Source organism: Vigna angularis, chromosome 10 (genome assembly GCF_016808095.1).
Source record: "Vigna angularis cultivar LongXiaoDou No.4 chromosome 10, ASM1680809v1, whole genome shotgun sequence".
NCBI classification, from domain to species: domain Eukaryota; kingdom Viridiplantae; phylum Streptophyta; class Magnoliopsida; order Fabales; family Fabaceae; genus Vigna; species Vigna angularis.
In genome coordinates this window covers 25,137,900-25,158,168 of record NC_068979.1, presented here as the reverse complement: position 1 = coordinate 25,158,168, position 20,269 = coordinate 25,137,900, and the positions used below count along the sequence as shown (strand labels likewise).

Genomic DNA, 20,269 nt, shown 5'->3' with positions numbered 1-20,269 from the left:
TTGTGCAGGTTTTAAGGTGAATTTAGTGAAAGAAGTGAAGAATAAGAGAGATGGAATCAGAAAAGGAATCAAAGAGTGCAAAAAGAGAAGACGAAGGCACCGCTCAGCGGCACTTTACCGCTGAGCGGCACTCAAGAGCTCACGGGAGGACCGCTGAGGGGCAAAATGGCCGCTGAGGGGAAGAAGTGAGACGCGCACTCACCGCTGAGCGGTACTTTACCGCTGAGCGGCACACTTATGGGCTTGGGCTTTTGATTCTTTGTAATTTTAGAATAGTATATAAGCTTTAGGACGTCCTAGGGTTTGTATCTTTGGTAGAACGGAGGCAAACACTTTCTCTTCCACCCCTTTGAAGGAGGATCTTGGATGCTCAGGCTACCTCTTCACCTTTATTGGGTTTATTCTTTCATACTTTCATTGTAATTCATCTAGGTTCACCATGAATATGGTGAACTAAACTTTGTATGTTTGTTGGGGAATCAATGTAATCTCTTGAAGCTCTCATATATGGAATTTATGCTTGCATCTTAATCTAAGATTTATGCTTTCTTTCATCATTAGTTAGGGTTTTTCCTCTTTGCTCAATGCTTGCATAGTTTAACTCATTCAATGCATGATTATTGGTTTTGTCGATACGGACACGTACGGGGAAGTCTAGATCCGGGGAATTTCTCCCAATATTATATTGGTTGTCGTTAAGCTCCTGCACTTATGAACTAATCATTAGGAATGCTAGGAATTGTATGAACTCGTGATTAGGGAGAAGCCATCTAGAATGGTACTTTAGAGAGTGGCATTAACAATGATGATTTGAATGTTGAATTCCTAAAATGTATGAGAGTGGATGAGATGAAATTGACCCCCAACAACATATTCATTCATATATTTCATTGAAAGTGTTTATCTTTTGTCTTTGCCATTGATCAAATTTCATGCATACATGTTTATTTTCGTCTTTTGCATAATATAATCCAAATATTTCGTTTGTAAGTCTTAGTTAATCAAGAAACCACACAACTAAACTAGGCCGTGAGTCCTTTGGGAAGAACGATACTTGGTCTTACCAAGTTTATTACTTGAATGATTCGGTCATACTTGCCGATTGTGAAACAAGTTTGTGACATCATATTTTGGTGCTTACAAATTTGGCCATCACAAGGTTGTGGCGCGGTCGCGGTGAGGTTGCGGTGAGCTCGCGGCGAGGGCGTCCTATAGCGGTGGTGTTTCTGCGAGGGTTCAAACTCCAACTTTTTTCTTCTCTCTTCTCTTTCCCGGCTTCACAAGAAGGGGAGGCATCAACCTTCATCTTTTCTTCTCTCTGTTCTGGTTTTGCCTTGCAGGAGCCTCCCTTCTTCCCCAAATCGTTCTCAGTTCTCGTTCTTTCTCACAAGGAGGGAATGCGAGTTCAAAATATTGGCGCGACCCATCTCTTCGACGCATGGATTCGTTTGCTGGCGTCTCTACGGCGGAGAATGTCTCGGTCTATCGGAGTTTAGCGGCGGTGCATTGCATTCTAGGGTTTCGATTTGGGACTTTGGGGTCCTGTTCTTTTGTCTGCTCTTGTTATATTTGTGCAATTTGAGAAGGTGAGATCTGGGTCTGGGATTTTTGTTTGATCTGCGTTTGGGTTTCTTTGAGAGCTTCGTTGCATCTGCATTGGGTTTGATCGTGAGGAAGTCCACCTTCGAGGTAGCCAATGACGACGAACAGGTTCAGACTGGATGGCAGTAGACTCTTGGGTTGGGGCAGATTGAGCTTAGTTGGGTCTTATGCATTTTTGGTCATCTTTTGTTATGTCGCACACTTTAAGACCTTTGTATCGCATTCACCGCCATTTTAGTTTTCTCTCTCTACTCTTATAGTTCAAATAAATATGCCAAAGTTGTGTTTAGGAAAATAGTGCAGTAACCAGTGGTGTGTAATTAATTGTGTTCATGTGTGAAGGTGAATGGATTTTCCTGCAAGGCAGAGACGAATGTGACAGAAGCTGATTTCTTCTTTGCTGGTTTAGCCAAACCTGGAGTTATCAACAACACATTGGGATCTTTGGTTATTGCAGCCAATGTGGAAAAAATTCCAAGACTTAACACATTGGGAGTGTCTTTCTCTAGAATAGACTATAAAGCTGGGGGACTTAACCCACCTCACACACACCCTCGTGCCACTGAGATTTTGTTTGTGTTGGATGGTCAATTAGACGCGGGGTTTATCACCACAGCCAACAAGCTCATCTCAAAGTCCATTAAGAAAGGTGAAATCTTTGTGTTCCCGAAAGGTTTGGTGCATTCTCAGAAGAACAGCGGAGACAAGCCTGCTTCAGTGCTTTCTGCTTTTAACAGCCAACTTCCTAGAACCTTTTTTGTAGCTGCAGCTCTATTGCCCAAAAACCACTCTACTACCTCGGTTCAGGTCCCAACCGAGGCAGTAGAATCCGAGATATTGACTCGGTTCAGCAAGAACCGAGGCAAAATCCTACCGCTTTTTGACTCGGTTCACAACCGAGACAAAAAGGGGTAAACTTTTTGCCTCGCCTGTATATGCCTCGGTTGAGGAACCACTGTCATTTCCCTTGACTGCACTAGTGGGTGAACCAATTCAAATAGTATGCACCAATTTAATAAGCAACTATATACTTAAGCTTCCACAACCAACATATTTATCCAGCACCATACAACAATGTGACTTCTATCTAACACTTAGATCAACCATAGACACCACATATATACTTATAAAGCTTCATGTTCAAACTTAAAACACCACATTTTTCTAACCAGAATTCTTAAGACACACCATGCATCAGCTACAAAAACTATATCCCTGGATTAACATTATATAGTCCATATTATCACTGTATTCAATCTGTTTTAATTAGCATACTAAACTGTTTTTTTAACTAATAAAAATTTCCTCCACCAAACTAGATTTTGTGTCAGCTTAAACAACCAATTTTCAGTAGAATACCACAGCAAAAACTTTAATTCCAAGCTTGAATTTGCAATCCAGAAGCATGCGTCAGTTATTTTTTAGTAAATATTACCATTGATTTAACCAATTAAAGTAATCTATAGTTGTCAAAACGGGCCACCCGACTCGACCCGACCCGGCTCACCACGGGTTGGTCACTTAGTGAGCCAACCCAACCCAGCTCATTTATTAGCGAGCCAAAAAAATTCGAACTCGACCCGACCCACCACGGGTTGGTGGGTAAACGGGTTGACTCACTGACTCACTTAATTACAATTTTTTTAAAATAAAAAAAATTTACAAACTTTCCATAATTCAAATCTATACAAATTTTACTCCCCAACAGCGGTGTTTAATTAATTTTGAAAATAAGAAACTTAAATAAATTTTTCAAGCAAAAACAAAATAATAAATATTTTTTTATAAAATTAAAATTAAATTTTAATAAAATAAAATTAGGTAGGTGGGTTGGTGAGCCAACCCAGCCCACCACGGGTTCAACTCGCATGAGCCGGGTTGAAATCTGATCCGCATAAAAAAATACAATTTTTTCAAACCCAATCCAGTTCAAACCCGTGGTGGGCCGGATTGGCCCGCGAGTTGTGATCTATTTTCACAGCTGTAAAGTAATCTATGTGGATAATGTAATTAGCACCTTCAACTACTACACTTTTAAAAACAATTTTAAAGCCTAAAATCATCCTAACAAGACCAGAATTACCATTGCACCATAACTATCTCAGGTTTTAAATTATAAAATTGGTTTTTGCATCTAATAACTTCACTGCACCAAGGCCAATTTCAGAAAAGAGCCACTGCACCACTAAATTCCAAGTACAAGTTTTCTTTTTACAGAAACTTAACACCATAAGACACATAAAATTGTAATGCTGAACCATAAAACATGACCACTTAATCACTTAATATTCTGCACCTAAAACAACAAGTATACATTTTCTATGAACTATACAAGAAGCATTCACAGCCTTAATTCAAAAACACACAACCATTCAATTGAACCGAAAATTATATTTGCTTAAACTAATCACACACTTGTGTACCTGACTTGAATACACTGCAACCAAAATTAAGCACCTAAATATAAAGGATTATATTCCCAAAACACATTTAACAGGACATGCTCAACACATAACATCCCCAAACATCAACTAAAATTCACGTCCAAAGCATTTGTTCAGTGTATCATTTCTGCACATACAAAATCATTAAAGTTTAGCATCCCTTACCTCTTTTCCAAAAAAAAAAAAAAATCTTTAACTCTATGTTATTAATTCCACAGCCACTTCCTTTGCTAGTTCTCACCCACGACAGATGCACAAAAAAATTCTAAGGTCTTAACACTCACGTTCTAGCTCTCTTGCTCAGAGCTATTTTCATGTTAAGTTAAAAGTACTAAAACCACACACAACTCAGTCCCTAATAGCATTCACTCATAAATTAATAGTCTATAAAAATATAAATAACACTATAATAATTTATTTGTTTGTTTAATTTTAAATTATATTAAATATTTTCAGCATTTGTTCCAAGTGATCCAAACTTATATGTTGTTCAATAGAGATCTAAGTTGTTAGAAAAAAAAAACCACCGAAATAATTAAAGTAATAAACAAAGATTTTTTATTATTCTTCCCCAATGTTAATGTTTTAATTTAAAAATAAAAAAAACGTGTCTATATATGCAGAAAAGAAAAACAAACGAACGATAACTATTTAGTTTACGTTACAGAATTGATCAGTACTTGCTCCACAAACATTTTTAACAAAGAAAAGTAATTAAAGTAAAACAAGAATACTTTTTAATAAACTAATAAATTTAATAATGTAAAAGTTAAAAATATTGAAGAAAATTATATGAAAGAGTTTCTAAAAATTAAATAATGGACTTATTTAGACAAATTTTCTATAAACACTTCAAAAAGAAAAAGAAAAAGAAAATTTAATAAAATAAAATTCTTAAAATATTAAAATTAACTAATACCTAGAAATGGGTTTATATAAAAGTACGTATAAAAGAAGTTGTCTAAATTTTAATTTATAAGAAAATAAAAGAAAAGAATAAATTTGTTTTAAACACTCCACGATGAACTTGGATACTTAGCTGTCTATTCATAGTGTGGATTAAAAAAAATGAATGAATATCACGTAATTTTATATCTGGGAGGCACATTTGGACAAAAAGCTAACCTTTCCTGAAACACTGCGCCCTAATGTTTGATGAAAAGCGTTGCATGTGGCGAGCTTCGAAAAGCACAAGTATTTCTAGGACGATGATGATGAAGATGCGTTTTGACTATGAGATGGAAGCTTGAAGTGATACCTTAGCATGTTTGAATCATTTTTTGATTCAGTTTGCAGTTCCCACTACAGTTACTAACAAAACAATGTAGCATCTTTTTTTGACTTGCATGAATGTTGGTCCACTTGGTGAGTTTCGAGAGCCTAATAAAGTGGTAGTTTTTGGAACAGTATAGTAACCGCGTACAGTTGTAGAACTGTTGTGTCATGTGAATCGTCGTAGAAATTTCACTTTACAATGTACGATCTTCACTTCCTAGGTACGTAGTCTGCTAGCTAGAAAGTTCCATTCCCATAGGATTCTCTCTTTCTTGTAATACTACAGTCAAAGTATTTATAGGGTGCTGTAATCTCTTTTTTTAAATAATTATAATGAGTTTTAGCTACATTATAATGTATGCTTGATTTTAATGGGTACGTGTTGTCGATGTAAAATTTTCACGAGAAAATGAGGTCGTGTAAACAAATCTGACGGGGATGAAAGATTGTTATAGTCTCATTCAAGTTGTATAATTGATGTTAAGATTACGTATTGAATACAAACATTTGATATACAAAAGAAAGTCTCCAAAATTTACACTGTAGACAAATTAAAATAATTGATTATCACAATTTATCGATAATTTTAAAATTTGTTAATAAATTAAAATTATTAATAATCAAATATTTGTCAATAAAATTCATTTATAATTATCGATGAAAAAATATGTCAATAATGAGTAATAAAATAATTTATCGGTAAAATTTGTTGATAAATATTATGATCTGATTTGTATTAAGAATTTTAAATTATCAATATATTTTACAAACGAATTTTAAGATATATAATTACTGAAAAATTTATCGATGAATCTTACGTATAAAATTATATTCATCAGAAAATTCGTCGGTGATAGAAACTTTAATATTTATCAATACAATCAATTAGTAATTTGAATTTATCAAACAAATTTATTTTCATCAATAATTATGTAAATATATAGTGACAAGTGAAATGTTAACTACGATATATTTCAACAATTTTAAGAAATTTAAATATATAGTATTTGAATTACATACAATTTGTTTTTTAAATTTTTAAATAGCTTTTTTTACGAAGTAATTGAAATATTTTATATTTCAATTTTCTTATTTGAATAAAGTAATTCAATGTTTTTTAAGGAAAAATTCTATTTTAAAATAAAATTAGATAATTTAACTTTATCTTTCAACATAAGTTCACTTAGTTTAACCTTCGATTTTAGATGACTCATCTTGATCTTCAAATTTAATCGACTCGGCCCCACCTATGGCTTGGACTGACTTGTCCAAATTTTTGGCTCGGACTAGCTCATGTCTACCTTTGCCATGACCTTACTCTTCTAAATCCTTTATTTGAGCCAACTCATCTCAACCTTCGATACATAATAACTTGTCCTGACCTTTGACCTAGGATGACTAGTCTCATCCTTCAACCTAGTCTACTCATTTAAACCTTTGCGTCAAGCTTACTCGTTTCCTTCTTCAGTCACGGCCTAGGCTTAAGCTGACTTGTCTGCACCTTTAGCCCGACCAACTTGTTTTGACCATCAACCTAACTGATTTGTCTCAACCTTTGGTTCAAGCTTACTTGTCACAACCTTTAACCAAGGTCGAATTGGCTCGACCTTCGACCCAAGCCGACATGCTCGACCTTCGACATGAATCAATTTGGCTCGATCTTTGGTCCTAAGCGACTTGTCTTGATCTTCGGTCCGAGCTGACTCGACTTGACTTTTGGCTTGCGGTGAATCAACTCTTCCCTTGCCCTTTGCAAATTTGTCTCGACCTTGTTGAAGTGCCTCAACCTAGTTCAGGTTGACTCGTTTGAACCTTAGGTCCAGGTCGAATCGTCTCAACCTATGGCCTGCACCAAATCAACTCGACTTTCAAACGTCTACTTGTCTTGCTCTTTGGTCAATCAACGTGACTCAAGCTTTCTCTCAGATCATCGGCTTGTCTCGACTTTTGACTCAGACCAATAAATCTTAAACTTCAAGTTAGGCCAAATTGATTCGTCTTTCATTCCGAATCAACTGGATTGAACCTTCCGTCTGAGCTGACCCAACTCATCTTTTATTTTAAGTCGACTTGATCGAACCTTTATCTTAATTCGACTCAACTCGACCATCTTCAATAAAATTAAAGTGAATTAAATTAAAGTGTTGTAATTTAAAAAAAAAAATAGGTTGTCATCTTTCTCCATCATAATCAAGTGATAACATGTTATCACAAGTTTTTTTTGTGTGTGATAGTTACGAGGGTTTCAAAAGAGTTTTTTTTCAATGATTAACTAACGTTTAGATATTTTACAATCGACATATTGATTCAAATAAGAAATTGAGGAACAATTATACCAATGTAAACCCAACATTGCAGTAGTTTAACTAACATATTAAAGTATAAGTGACACCTCATGGACGTGTATGTTTATTATTTCTCTTTTTCAATGCCTTTTTTACTTTCATGTTACATTTAATTTTTTTTAAAGGTTTTTTTTTTCTTATTCTTTGTTTTTAAACTTTAAAATGCTTTCTTAATAACAAAATTATTCTTTCTTTAACACTTTGTTCACTTTGATTTGAGAGAGAGTGATTGAATGGATTTGAGAGGATTTGAAGGTAAACTTTTTGTTGTTTATTTGAGTGGATTTTGGAGGTGAGAGTGGATTTGGAAGTAAATTTTTTTTTAATCTGTCACATCAATCAAATTCTACACTAATTCTCATAAACTTTACTTCCAAATCCACTCTCACTTACCTCTAAATCCACTCAAATAAACAACAACAAAAATTTACCTTCAAATCCTCTCAAATCCATTCAATCACTCTCTCCCAAATTCATTCAAGTGAACAAAGCCTAAATGTTTTCAAACAAATATTTTAAACTTTTATTGGTTATTTTTGTTTATGTTGAAAACATAATCATATTTCTTAAATGCTTCAAGTAAAGTTATTTTTAATGTGATGAATGAAATTCATGTTACTATGTTTGTGAAGTTAATTTAACAAATTTATGTTGAAAATCATTTTTTAATTTCTATTTTAAATAAAAAAAATTAAAAAAATTAAAGTATACTTTCTGAATTACAATATTTTCATTAAAAAAATGACACATCACTAATGAAACACAAAAAAACACTAGAAAAGAAGTTTGAATAGTGTTTTAAAACATTTTCGCAATTAAGTTTTTAATGAATTTTGCAGGGATTAGACGATTTGTAATAATTCTTAGATGCTAGTGTGTTTAAAAGAGTGTTTAAGAAAATGTTTATAAAGTGAAACAATAACATACAATTTTTATATCGACTTGCTCTAACCTGAACTACATCTAGTTTTTCCTTAAGATCTCTAAGAGATTCCACTAATCTTTGTTGATCTTATGGTTAAAGATGATGATAACAATGACAATAGGGTCTGTGATGAGTAGAAGAAAATTTGTATTTTTTTAGTTTTGTTTGTTTGTTTTCTTTGCTTTGTGAGTGGCAAGTTCATAGGCCACAAGATGTAATTACAATTTACTATCAATGAAATCAACTTTCACGTCAATTCTGTGTTTCCTTTCATGAGTTGTGTTTTATTCATATTTTAGTAGTGGATGTGTGTTACGAGTACTTTGTTTCTGCTCGGTAGTAATTTTGCTGAAGTAGAGTATTAAAGTATGCATGTTGTTAAGATTCAACCAAAATCGCGTATATTGATGGTAGGAAACTGCATAAAATGTTCAACCAAAACCACCTTAATAGACGATAAGGAACTGTATGGAAAATTTAACCATGACCGCCTTAATAAACAACAGGGAATTTTATAAATCGTTCAACAAGGATTGCCTAAGGAGGAAATTAAATGGAAGGGTCTATCATAATCAATGATGGTTGAAAGCTTTTCTGTTAACATTATGAAAAAAAAAACATTGAAAATAAAATAATTCAAACCAAAGTTATTATTCGTAAGGACTAAAAAGAGAGTTTCATTAGCCTCTTCTGCATAAAAGGGATAAAATTTGCCTTATGCGGAAAAACTTATCATCCCTATCACTGAATCATTGAAGGGGGAAGGCAACTAAGAAATTGTTCAAAAAATCTTTAATTCCTATAATAGAAACATGATATCAAACTCTGATGACGAAATCATCAACATGTCAAATAACTGTTCTTCCTTTATGATACAAGTAAGAAAAGATGGAAGTGGAAAGATTATTATAGGCTTGTGTGGTTGAGGGAGCAATGCACTGAGATAAAGCAAATTATTATCGAAAGTAAGAAACCAAGGGCCCTACAACATTAGGTGAATCAACAACAACCTGAATTGCGTGATGCCTCCTTAAAAAGTAAAAAGTAACTAGTAATGAGTATTTAAGATTTTCCCATGCTTGTTTCGGAACTCTGCATTTTGTGCTTTGTGTTTGCTTTCTTTCTCTCTCTTATGCCCTTTTCTGTCTGTGAGGTTTCCTTCTTGGGTTTGTATATAAACCAAACCTACCTGCTGAAGAAAGTACCTCTCTGCATCATCTCAAGAAAAGAAATGGAGCTTCTAATCATCATCACTCTTTTTACCTTTTCCTTCTCTTCTCTTCTACCAACTTCTTCTTCCCATATTCAGTTGCAACCTTCTTCACTCCAGCTTCAAGGTGGGAACAACCTCTTTTTATCTTCTTCTTCATCAGTGAATCAGTTTCCAAGTTCTTATTATCATTATCTATCAAACAAACTCCTTATTATAACTCTTCATATTCTTCCTTACAGATGATAATATGAATACAAACCTGCAGCTTTCTCTACCAGCGGTTCCCAGAAAGCTAAGATTCACTGAGAAAGTACTGCACGAGTCTAAAAAAGCTTCTTTTTAGTTCTCTTAAGTTGTTTTCATCAATATTTATGTTCTTTGTTCTTTATAATTTTCCAAAATTAGGTTAAAGAAGATGAAAAAGCCAGAGATCTTGGACCACAAAAGCAGGATGATTCCTTTGCTGCAGGTAAAGATCGCAAAAAGTGTTTAATCATTACTCAAAATAACTCATTGACTGCATGAATTTAAAGAACTTCCTTGTTGTTAATTAATCCTAGCTTGTTCATGCAGTCTCTCATCTCAGAATCTTTTCATGAAAACTAGGTTAGCCGCAGTCTAGAGTCTATTTTACTTTCCCATGGTTCATGTACCAAATCAAGTGAGGTTAATTTCATCATGCTAGGGGTAAACAAAGAAGTGAAAAATGAAAAGTAGAGAAAATAGTTGCATTTGTGGACTTTAGCGTTTAACACAAATAGTTGCTATCACACTTCCATTTTCATCCACTACTACTGAAAGATCTCATTCCTCTCCAACTCAATTATCACTTTGCATTATCTTATCAGTATTCATTGTTTGACATGAATATGCATGTGTTAATGAGCATATTTTGCTTATGATTCGTGTTCTAAACTTTCCATATTAAGTCACAAAGAAAAGCTCTAGCCACATATTATCGGGTACATCTTCACTTAAACTTAATTACTATATTCACTTTCTTTATCAGCGTAGATAGAAACAGCAGCAATTTGTGTCCCCAACAAATTTCAGTAATGTCACTTTGAGTAAAGCATGAACTATATTAGAGAATTACTTACATTATGTGGATTTAAGGTTTTTGACAGTACTAATAATTCTTTTTTCATAATCAATAATCCCTGTCAATATCATGTTTACAAAATAAAAAATTCCACCTTCCTTAATTTTTCATTTTTTTTCTGTCTTGTTTTTAATAAATCAAAATATATTGGTGAAATATGGAGTATTCATGAGAATGAAGTGAAACCCACTTTTGTATATCTTCAAGCAATATTGCATATTTTATAATTGAGCATAAACAATATTCTAAAATCCAAAAAGGACTTGTACTATAATTTATGTTTGATTTGAATCCACTTTTATGCACTATTATATATTAATTTAATTGGAAATAAAAGATTCACCAGCTAAACATGTTTAAGAAAACATGCAACTTTTGCAGAGAAACAATACCATAGAAAGCAAAACATGGTGCTTGGCAACAAGGGGACAAGACAAGAATGGATGGAGGTTGATGACCCTTCACAATACTTTACCATGGATTATACCCGAGTGAGAAGACGACGTCCCATACACAACAAGAAATTGCCGGTTGGTCCATGAACATGGTGTTGAGAAAATGCCATAATCATAAACAGTTTTCACTCTATAGTTGGTTTTGAAGCTTGTACTTATATTAGGTTACGGTTTTGTTCAATATGTGTGTTAAAAGTGTTAAAAACGTAAGCGTGAGTTTAAGTTATTGAGTAAAAAGATGAGAAAAGTTCCAAGGATCCATAAATGTGTAATTAGGAACATGTGCAGTGTGTTTTGTGTCTTCACTTTTGCCTCCATGGCTAGCATTGGGACCAAAACCCTAAAACTTGTATGAAAACTAGGACTTCACCTATCTAATTAACAAGTACTATTACTCTAAATTAATTATTATTCTCAATGAATTTGTTTTTTCTTTTCCTTGGTGTTAGTAGTCAAAGGGGATTGGCATTGCCAACATTTCGTAAAACATGGTCTTGGAAAGTCAAATTTTGATTTGTATATTAGGAGGAACCCAACATAACGTGCTTGATTATCGTAAACAAATGTTTTAACCTGTCATGGAAGAATGCTATTATCATGGTGATTTAGACACGGCATTGACATCCGGTGGAACCCACAGTTTGCTAATAACATGAAGACATACCATGATAAAGATTAGATTGTAATATTCATTTTTAAAATTCTTGATAGCTTTTTTTAATTTCATTTAATTGGAATATAAACTGCACATAGTTACTTATGATAAGTAGGATCTTGAGTGCTTAAAATAGTTCATAATAGGGATTATGCTTTTGTCTTACCATGTCCCATAAAAGGCAAAGCCAAAATGATGCTAACGTTGCATATATTTAAACATAATAAGCCTACATATGCGAATGAAGTGATAGAAAATGTATAATGCTTACTTGTTGGTAGTAGATGCGTACATTCACAAGCTTAGATTGAAGGCTCTCATGGACAATCAGATTCACACCTTGTGCAGAACGTTGGATGAGAATGGAGATTCGTTCATCGATTTGGGAATTTAGGGTTTTCAAGAATTATTTGAACAACGAAAATTTTGAGGTTTTGAGAATCAAAGGTTTTCACAAGGGATTTGGAAACTGGAATACGATTGAAGTTGAGACGATGTGGGGAGATTTGGGAGGAAGATTAACAAATTATATATTTTTTATTTAATCTTTTAATTTTACCCATGGATTAAATGGTCATACCCATTCATCTTGCTTTCCCATGCCCCTCCATCGTAGGTAAGTCTCATGATGAGTATGTTATTTTCTAATTTTTGTTTCCTCCTCAATAACAACATTATCCGTGTATATTTTCGTAGGTAAAAACAACTTACATTCGGACCTTATTTCATGGATAATTATCCATGGAAAATTGAGTTTTTTTTAGTAATAATTGACCAAAATAGAAAGCATATTTTACTAAAAGATATTTTTTCCCATAATAATCACTTAACAACTTAAGATAATCGATAAAAGATATTGAGATTCAAAATCTTATAAATTAAATATTTCTCCAATCTATTAACTAGAACTTGGTGAATATGTATTCATACATTCTGAAATACATTTTTGTACTAAGTCAAGTTTCAATAGTGTTCCAAGAAAAGGTTTCAACAAAGTTTCAAATCATTCTTGTTTTGCAAAGATATTTAAAGAAACCAAAGCTATGATTGTTAGGTGTATTGTATTTTGCACTTCTGGAGCTTTATAATGGATATATGGATTGTCGAATTTGTATTCATATTCTATTATTTTTATGATTTGTAGAAGTTGAGACATTGTTGTAAATGAACCCTGTATGTATGTTTTTAATGTTCTTCCAATATTTTACTACTGCATTTTCATCATTCTTTAATGGATAACTAAATCTTTAAGGATAAATTCATGAAATCAACATCAAACAACACAATTTAGTTTTGTATTGATCATTCGTTTTGAGTTTGTTCCTTCTCTTTCCTAATTTTGGTTTGGACCATGATATGTTAACAATTTTTTAATAATAGACTATCTGTCACTATTTTATTGGTCTGTATATTTGAAATGGATTAATCACAAACTACCACATAGACGTTGTAAAAAAGTTGTCAAGAAAAAGTTGTTAAAAATACTTTTTCCTTTTGATTTTGCTTTTTATGATATCTATTTGCATTTCTAAAATTAGAATTCAAATTAGGAATCAATTAAATCTTAATTTAATAATTAAATGCAAATTGAAATGAATGACATTAAGATTTAATTTGTACCAATCAATTTAGTGGATTTATTGAATCAGGAAGTTGTTCAAACTTGAACATAGTATTTAGAGAGTTATAATTTTCAAATTGTTTGATTGTTTTAGTATATGAATTTATCTGTGTTGATTATTATTTATTTCAATTTTAAAATATTTAATTTTTCTTTCCAATATATTTTTATTGTTATTAAATTCTTAAACTCTCAATCTTATTTTTACAAGAAAAATAGTAAAGATGAATACAATTTAGTATGTGTTCTTTAGGAATTGACCATGTGGTCTATATTACAAAATTTAGAGAACCCTTGTGTTTTTTTTACTTATGATAATGAAACATCAACTAACTTGGAAAGATATTTGTTTTGCGAACTAGAATAGTTAGTATCAAAGTTTCACCTATTGACTTCAAATCATTCATTGATTTCTGAACATATAAAATTATTGTCTAAACATTCCTTATGAAATGATATTTTCAAAAAGTGTCAAAAGCCTTTAAAAAAAAAATCAACCCTCCCTTCTTATGTTATTTTTGTTTCCAAACATGGCATAATAACCACACTCAAAGTTATCAAGTTATTTGTACACTAATATTCGTTCTAATGCAGAATGCATTATTGACTCAAAGACATGATGATGAGAAGATTGAGTTGTTATATGTAGAAGCAACATCTTCTAAGTTCAAAACTAAAATGATATTCCTCCACCATCTCCTCCAAAACGTCATCAGAAGTGGAATAATGCTCACAAAAGGCTTAAAGGGGAGATGAGACTTCATTAATTGTTGAGAAGAATGTAAGTGTATTTTAAGTCTCCTTTCAACACTAAATATACTCATGTATCAACATAAAGGTTGCAACATAAAATGTAGGATTCCATGGAAATATGTAGTGCAACCAAGGAATTTTTTTTTTCACATGTACATCATGATATATTAATGACTATCATAAGGCATTCAAACATTATGGACTGGAACATGTTGTTGGAATTGAAAGTCAATTTCAAGTGCACACGCAAAAATTTCCTATATACCTTGTGTGTGTTGAAACATTTAAAAGAAAAATGGACAATAATTCATTATTCATATTGTTGTTAGTTTACATTAGTATTTAAAGATGGCATAAAATTCCACTCTTTTAGGATCTTAAATAAATGGTTTAATTATTCAATAGATCCTATTTTTGGGCTAGAATATCAAATAAGTCCCTTACTTATTCGTTTTCTCAATTGGATCTTTAATTATGAAAAATTGAAACAAATAGATTATGTGGTATGCTGTTTAATAGGCGTGTACGTGGCATGCTTAATTGGATCCTTAATTGGACAAACGTCGTTTAATAGGCGTGTAAGTGGCATGCTGATTGTCATTTTTTTAATGATATGATATAGATTATGTGGTAATAACCATAATGTGATGTGGAATTGTATAATTTTTGAATTAAAAAAATTGAATTAAAAAATTGGGGGAACTTCCCCCTTTCTTTGAATTGAGATTTACAAAAATATATTGGGGAAAAGTTTGAGGGTGCCTTCGTATTAGGGTTTGTTCGTGGGAAAAAAGAAAGTGAGCTTTTGTTGAATTGTGAAATTAGGGTTCGTGGGCGAAATACAACAATTTCAAATTAGGGTTCGTGCGCAACATTTGAAACAATTTAAGGTTGAAGCACGAGGTGAGGTGTGGGACCTTGTGTCGTTGAAAGCGCGAGGCTGAAGCACGTGGTGAGTGGAGGTGAATTTGAACCAAGGTCAATGTTTGTGCTTTATTTTCTTAGCTTTTATGGTTGAGAAACCACAATATTGGGTGGTGGTCCCCCATGGTTTAAATGCTTTGGTCTGCGTTGTTGATTGCAATATGGTGGTCCCCATGTATGTTTAAAGTTATTTGATAGTTTGTGTTTGAGTGCGTTTTGTTATTGTTTTAATATATATATATTTTGTCGTCATATGCTTGCATAACAGGTGTAGATATATTTATATTGTGTTGTGTGCAATGGACGAGGCTATTGAGTGTGTTTTCCACCATGGAGGGAAGTTTGTTAATGATGGTACCCTTAAGTATAAAGGGGAGACAACAACTTTGTCCTTTTACCCTAATATGTAGAGTTATTTTATGGTTGTTAATGTAGTGAAAGGTTTAGGATATGATGGTTTTAAAGATTTATGGTACTCTGTAGGAGGGGGTTTAGTGTTGGAAAATAGGTTGGAACCATTTATTGATGTCACTGGTGCCATGCATATGGCTAACTTAGCTAGGCTTAATGGTGAGGTTCATTTATATGTTGTACATGTTGTTTCTGAGCCCAAAGTTATATATATGCTTGAATATATTACTGATGATGAAGTACAATTGGCAGCAATGTTGCATGAGTCCAGTGAGTGTGTAGGTAAAGTTGGTGGTCAATGTGGAGGTCATAGTGCAACAGAAGAGATAGGCGATTGTGTTGTTGAATTGGAAGGTGAAACTCTGATACATAAAAAGTTTCATGAGGGTGGTGTTGAAGTTGAAGGTCATGGTGACTTACAACAAGAGCTACATGAGGGTGAAGAAGATGGTGATGATGTTGAAGTTGAAGTTGAAGGTGATGGTGACGTACAAGAACAGGTGCATGAGGGTGAAGAAGGTTATGGTGATAGTGACGTAGAGCAAGAGTTGCATGTGTGTGAAGGAGTTGTGGAGGAGGAAGTTCATCTTCGTAGTTGGAGTTCATCTAGTGACGAAGGTGATGTACATGGAAATAGTCAGTGCTTGGAGGGGTTAGTTGATGTCAATGTTGAATGTGATATGGTGATATAGATGGAAAAAAGTCTGGTAATGTGGAAGTAGAAGTACAAAGTCTTTCACATGAATTTAGTGTAGAATGTTCTACTAACAATTCAGACAACAACTTTGATGATGATGACAGAGGTTTGTCAGATGAGGAGTTGAAATATGAGGAATTACTTAGTGTAATAGATAACGATAAAAAGGTTAATGAAAATGAGGGTTATGGGATATTTTCTACCTTTTGTATGCCAAAAAGTATGGTAGACTTTACATGGGAAGTTGATATTTATTTTGCTGAAAATCAAGATATTTTAGAAGTTATCAAAGGGTAATGCTTAGGAAAATGGAAGGAATATAAAATTTGTAAAAAATGATAAAACAAGATTGAGACTGAAGTGTGTGGGTGCAAAAGAAGAATACCCATGGAACATATATTGTGCTTATATGGAGGTTGTGAAATCATGGCAGCTGAGAACTATAAATGACAAGCATATTTGTACCAGGGAGTGCAACATGAAGTTACTTGATGCCAAGTGGTTGAGCAAAAAGTTAAAGAAAACAGTAAGGGAAAATCCTAAAGTGAAGGGTGTAGATATTCGTGAAAAAGTTCAAAGAAAGTGAAACATTGGTATATCTAGGTGTATGGCTTATAGAGTCAAAGATATTGCTTCTAATAAAATTTGATGGGTCCTTTAAGGAACAATATAAGAGGATATATGATTATGCACGAGTTGTTAAGAAGAAATTCAGGATCTACAGTTAAGGTTCATGTTGAGGATAATGAGGGTGATGTAATTTTCAAGAGATTTTACTCTTGTCTTAAGGCTTGCAAAGACAATTTTGTCTCTTGTAGGCCAATAATTGGATTAGATGGAGCCTTTTTGAAAGGTGGTGAGTTGTTAACAATTGTTGGGAGAGATACAAATGACCAAATGTTGCCTATTACATATGCGGTGGTTATGCGGTGGTTGAAGTGGAAAATAAGGATTCATGATCCTGGTTTCTAGAGCTATTGATTGATGACCTTGGTGGTGCAGAAGTATGTTCATCAATAACTTTTGTGTCAAACCAACAAAAGGTAATAGTGATCTTTAATTTGGTACTTTCCTACATTGATTCATTACTTATATATGCTATTAACTGCTCTTTATTATTTTAAAACCACTAGGTTTACTTCCAGCTATACAAGAATTATTTCCTGGTGTTGACCAGAGATTTTGTGTCAGACATTTGTATGCGAACTTTAGGAAAAAATATCCTGGTAAAAACATGACGTCTGATGTGGAGGGAGCTACTGCCACTCACCCAAAAACTCTGGAGATGAAAATGAGAAATATTAAAGATGTCAATGAAAAGACATTTAAGCATTTGATAGTCATCCCTCCAAGGTTTATCTTTTAAACTTAACTTCATATTTTGTATTTATATATTGTTAACATTTGTTTACATCATATGTTGTAGATACTGGTCAAGGTCTAGATTCAGTCTAACACCAAAATGTGACACCTTGGTCAACAACATGAGTGAGACATTCAACAATGTTCTTGTACATACCAGGAGTAAACCAATCATAACCATGTTGGAGGAAATCAAGGTGTACATCATGCAAAGATCGACAAGAAACAAGTCTAGATACAGTCCTTTAGAAAATCAATATGTCCTAAGATCAAAACCAAATTCCGAAAGGAATCACAATTAACCAATTGGATTCCTAGGCAAACCCCATTTATTACTTCGAATTGTGTTGAATTATTTAATTGGTTCCTAAATATTGTTGTTGTACTTTGTTGACAGTTGGTCAGCCAATAAACTGTTTAAAGTGAGACATGTCTCCCACAACAGAGAGAAGTTTGTTGTCAACATAGACGAGTTGTCATGCTCCTGCAGGAGATGGAACATCATAGGAATTCCATGTTGTCACTCTCTTACCACGATGAAGTTTCTAAATATGGATGGAGAACAGTTCATTCCAACTTGCTTTATGAAGTCCACATATGAAGAAACATACGCATCAATTATATACCTCATCAACGACAACATGTGGGAGATAACACCAGATGCGGATGTCATGGCTCCTAGGAAAAAAATATTACCAGGAAGACCTAAAAATAAAAGAAGACTAGAACAATAGGAGATTAGAAAGGATGATTCTCGATTCAACAAAGGTAGTTTGTGCAAAAGATGTGGGCTATGTAGGGACCTTGGCCACAACAGAAGTCGTTGCCCCAAAACAACCCAACAAGACACCCAACAGGCCACCCAAGAAGCTACCCAAGAAGCTACCCAAGAACTTAGTCCATCATCACAACCACTGATCCCATCATCACAAGTTTGGGAACTATGTCATGACCATGAAGGTCAACCATAGAAGGTTGGTTGTAGGAATGATTATAACAATTTTTGGTTATTATGTGTTATTTCAATGTACACTTTTGGTTATGTTTACAAAACAATGTTTTTTATGTTTAATGTTGGTTAGTGTGTGTTGTTTCAATGTTGCAATCTGTTGTTTGAAAACAATGGTCTTTGAATGTGGTGTATGACTTTGACAAACAATGTTGTAATGTAATGGATATTACATAATAATTAAATCAAATATTGTATTATATCACATATTGTTATTAAATTACATATTCATGTATGACAAAGAAGTGTCACTGGTCATAGTAGTATTACCAAGCAGTGTTAGTGAAGATGAGAAATTTTAAAATGGCCACATTGTGTTCTAGTTCAGACTACAGGTTTTGGTGTAGTTCACAAGTTTAGACTTTTGCTTACTAACTTTCCCCAAAAAAGTGCAGGTTTAGGTTATTTAATAATGTGACCAAATAAGATTGATAGTTTTATAATTGTTACATTTTTTAACTCTATCGCATAAAGCATGGTGTCCCAATAGTTGTTGAAAAGAGTATGATATCATATTTGGTAGTAATTATATTAGGGAAAAGAATAATTGGGTGGATGATTTGGTACAATTACTTCTGAAAACAATTATTACTGGAATAATGAGTTTGGGTTTGTTGTTACACATGTACAAAACATACATGAATTACTTTATTTAGTAGTTTACCATAATATGGTTCTAATCGTAATACACTCACTGACCACGTCCCATGTTTACCAACAAAATTGCAGTCTAGACATAGATTAAATACAACCAAGGTCCATTCATTCATTCACAAAAATTGATTTCAACATACATAAAGTGCATCCTAATACAGTCATAGTTAGTGCTACATTATTGATTTGTCATCCATATTGAAATTACAATTATATTAAGCACACAAATCAAACAAACCACTCATATCAACACCTTTATCCATTTTTCCACAACCTTAAGTAATTTCGGCAAATCAGTCATCATCTTCGTACGACCTCCCATTTCTTCTTTGTTCGACAAAAGACTCATCCTTTGTTTCCCACTTCATATTACAATATCTTTTCTCAATACTATCATCACAGCACCATCTGAAGAAATTGCAACGCTTCTTCATTTCCATTATATAAAAATAAAAATTACATCAATTAAAAAGACTTACTACAAACAAAAACAACATACAATGGACGTTCTTCTACCTTGTACTTAGGGGAGCCCCAAAATTGTTTCCTTATATTCTTAGCAGTTCGAGCAGTTTTTAGAAATGATTTCTCTCCACAAAAGCGAAGGAGTGAGACACCAGCAATCCTAGATCCTCCACCACCACGAAAAATCACATTAGGGGTTTGCTTCCCCCACCCATTACACGTTGAAGAAGAACATGAATGGGACATCTACAATTGATTTTTCATTTTCGCCCTAGAACGAACCCTAATTCCAAGCACCTCTTCCCCAAATTCTTTTCGCAGAAATAAAAGACAACAAAGGATTGATTGGGTTCAATT

General features: G+C 33.4%; 2 protein-coding genes across 2 annotated transcripts; both read left to right on the top strand.

Moving 5' to 3' along the window:
• The first annotated feature begins 1,438 nt into the window (after window positions 1–1,438).
• On the top strand, window positions 1,439–4,543 carry LOC108334922 (germin-like protein subfamily 2 member 4). The gene is made up of 4 exons (XM_052870054.1): window positions 1,439–1,544; window positions 1,811–1,839; window positions 1,945–2,464; window positions 4,503–4,543. The coding sequence occupies exons 1-4, from the start codon at window positions 1,439–1,441 to the stop codon at window positions 4,541–4,543; spliced, it is 696 nt and encodes a 231-aa protein (XP_052726014.1).
• Window positions 4,544–9,728: 5,185 nt separating this feature from the next.
• Window positions 9,729–11,757, top strand: LOC108335592 (uncharacterized). Its single transcript, XM_017571621.2, has 4 exons — window positions 9,729–9,928; window positions 10,044–10,114; window positions 10,210–10,273; window positions 11,288–11,757. Exons 1-4 carry the CDS (start codon window positions 9,823–9,825, stop codon window positions 11,446–11,448), a joined length of 402 nt encoding a protein of 133 aa, XP_017427110.1. The 5' UTR covers window positions 9,729–9,822; the 3' UTR covers window positions 11,449–11,757.
• Window positions 11,758–20,269: the final 8,512 nt, after the last annotated feature.